Source organism: Prionailurus viverrinus, chromosome D1, assembly GCF_022837055.1.
Source record: "Prionailurus viverrinus isolate Anna chromosome D1, UM_Priviv_1.0, whole genome shotgun sequence".
Taxonomy (NCBI): domain Eukaryota; kingdom Metazoa; phylum Chordata; class Mammalia; order Carnivora; family Felidae; genus Prionailurus; species Prionailurus viverrinus.
The window spans coordinates 62,239,192-62,241,629 of record NC_062570.1 but is presented as its reverse complement, the minus strand read 5'-3'; the positions used below and the strand labels follow the sequence as shown (position 1 = coordinate 62,241,629).

At 53.0% G+C, this 2,438-nt stretch overlaps 1 protein-coding gene across 1 annotated transcript; it reads left to right on the top strand.

The window, feature by feature from the left end:
• Positions 1-527: 527 nt before the first annotated feature.
• LOC125176979 (ubiquilin-3-like) lies at positions 528-2,438 on the top strand. The gene has a single exon (XM_047878952.1). The coding sequence runs from the start codon at positions 742-744 to the stop codon at positions 2,359-2,361; it is 1,620 nt and encodes a 539-aa protein (XP_047734908.1). The 5' UTR covers positions 528-741; the 3' UTR covers positions 2,362-2,438.

Here is a 2,438-nt window from a genome sequence, read left to right as displayed (position 1 = left end):
TCTGATCCTCGAGAGTTGAGATCCGACTTGATCTCTCTAAGAACAACTGAGTTCACAAGTTCTTGGGGAACATGATGCTGTTTTTCTTAGAACCATGTCAATAAGTCATTCAGCGTGGTAGGCCTCAGAGATACAAGCTTCCTAAAAGCCTCGGATGAGCCCAAATGGACTGGTTATACTTATCTTCACTCTGTTCATTTAGAAACAAGGGAACTTATGGCCTTGACTGGGCCGTGGTCCCAGTACAGTAATTTAGTGAATGACAGGTGACTAGAATCAGCACTTCCTGAGCCAGATTCTTAAGCCAGCGCCTTTTCTGCTCAGTTACATTCGTTTACCAAAAACTCAAGAGGTATGATTTTCAACAGTGAAATAGGCTGGTGCAAAACATGTTTCTAGACAGAAACATTTAATTTTTTTCTATTGCTATTTAAGTCAAATTGTAAACAGAGCCAACCTCACACAGGGAGAAGAGACCTCTGCCCTTCCCCCATTCTGGTCTACTTCTCAACTGTGACCTCATCACTGACATCATATTCCCTGAGACTGGCCCTGGCGAAGGGCTGCTGACACCCTATGGGAGCCAGGTGGCTGCAGGGCTGCATTAGGAGGTGGTGTCCGGAGTTCGTGGGTGAGTGGACGTCCCTGAACACCTATGGTCCCTGCATCCAGGTGTGCTTAGTGCTGCATCTGGGCTTCTACATGTCCGCAGGTGGCCCTGCATTTCACGCTTGAGGACATATGGCCCGGGCTAGGGAAGAAGCAGGGGACAGCCGGCTGGTATCTCGTAGGGAGCCGTCATCACGCATCATCAGAGTGTCTGTCAAGACCCCACAGGACTGCCAAGAATTTATGTTGGCAGAAAATAGCAGTGTCCACCACTTTAAGAAACAGATCTCTAAACGCCTTCACTATAACACTGACCAGTTGGTGCTCATTTTCACTGGAAAGATCCTCCGGGATCAAGACATACTGAGCCAGCGTGGCATCCTTGATGGCACTATGGTCCACTTGGTGGTGAGGACCCATCTGAAAGGAACTCCGCCTGGTCCCGGAACTCTGCTAGGCCCCACCGGCCACTGTGTGCATCGCTCTGGACCGTCCACCTCGGACAGTGCTGGGATGCTGGCCAGGCTGGGCCGGCTGGCCCGGAGGTCCCCTGATCTGGCTGACTTTCTTGGCCAGATGGCTCAACTCTTAATGGTCTTCTCGGAAGACCCTATGGTCGAAGGCCTGGCAAATGAGAAAGCAGCCAATGCCAGCCATGCTCCTGAATCCTCAAGGCCAGTACAGAAATCTGAGCCAGCTCCTAAGGCTCTGGAAACCTTGCAGAACCCAGCCCGGCAACAGCAGCTCCTGCAGGCAGACAAGTGGGGGCTAGAGGCCTTGAAGGCAGTGCCAGGTGGTGACAATGCTATGCATCCAGTCTGCTCTGATATCCAGCAGCTCATGCTTTTCACTCTGGCCCCATTACTTGCCTCCAAAGGCCACAACCCAAGTTCAGAGCTTTATAAAGAGGAGGTCAATGCTCACAGCAGTACTGACACTACTACCAACATCCCCACAGCCTCAGCACCTGCCAGGCCATTTGCACAAAAGGTCAGTGCAGAAGAGGTTACCCAGGCCAGGAGCGTGGCCTCAAATCAGGCCAATTCAGGATACGGGACTGGTATGCCAGATGTAAGTTTGGGCCAGGATCTTCTCTTTCAGGATGGTCAGCAGCCCACAGGGAAAACCACTTTAACCGGTCAGCTTAGACCCTCACCCTCTGCCTTGCATAGAACCTTGCATGTCCTGCAGCAGAATCCAGCTCTTCTCCACCAGTTGGCAACTGGAAGCCCCCTGAGACATCACATGCCACTGCTTTCCATCCTGACCAATCCACGAGCACTGCAGGCATTGATACAGATAGGAAAGGGCCTGCAGATACTGTCCAAGGAGGTGGCTGGGCTGGGACCTTACTTATGGGGCCAGGGTAGGCCACATGGGACTAGACAGTGCCCTGAAGCTAGGGCTGGAGGGCAGGGCCAGAGAGCAGACTCCATACAACCCACCTTGGCTGTTCTTCAGCTTCTCCACGCACTGGACAATGCCTGCTTCCAGTCCACTCAATCCTCACTACCCTCATCCCCCCTCACTGAAGGCCTCTACCAGCGAGAACTGGAACATCTGAGGGCCATGGGTTTTACTAATCGGGATGCCAATCTACAGGCCCTTATGGCCACAGGCGGAGATAGTCATGCTGCCATTGACAGGATGCTGGGGGTACCGGAAGCCCAGGTGCCTCCAGCCGACGCCCCCAGCGCACCACCTCATGGAGAGGGAGGGAAGGGAAGGGGGAAGGGAGGGGAGAGGAAGTAGCCTATTTTGAATCCTTCCTACTTAGATCGTGTGCACACTTGAACAACTCCCCTCCCTCACTGCCCAAGCCTGTTCTA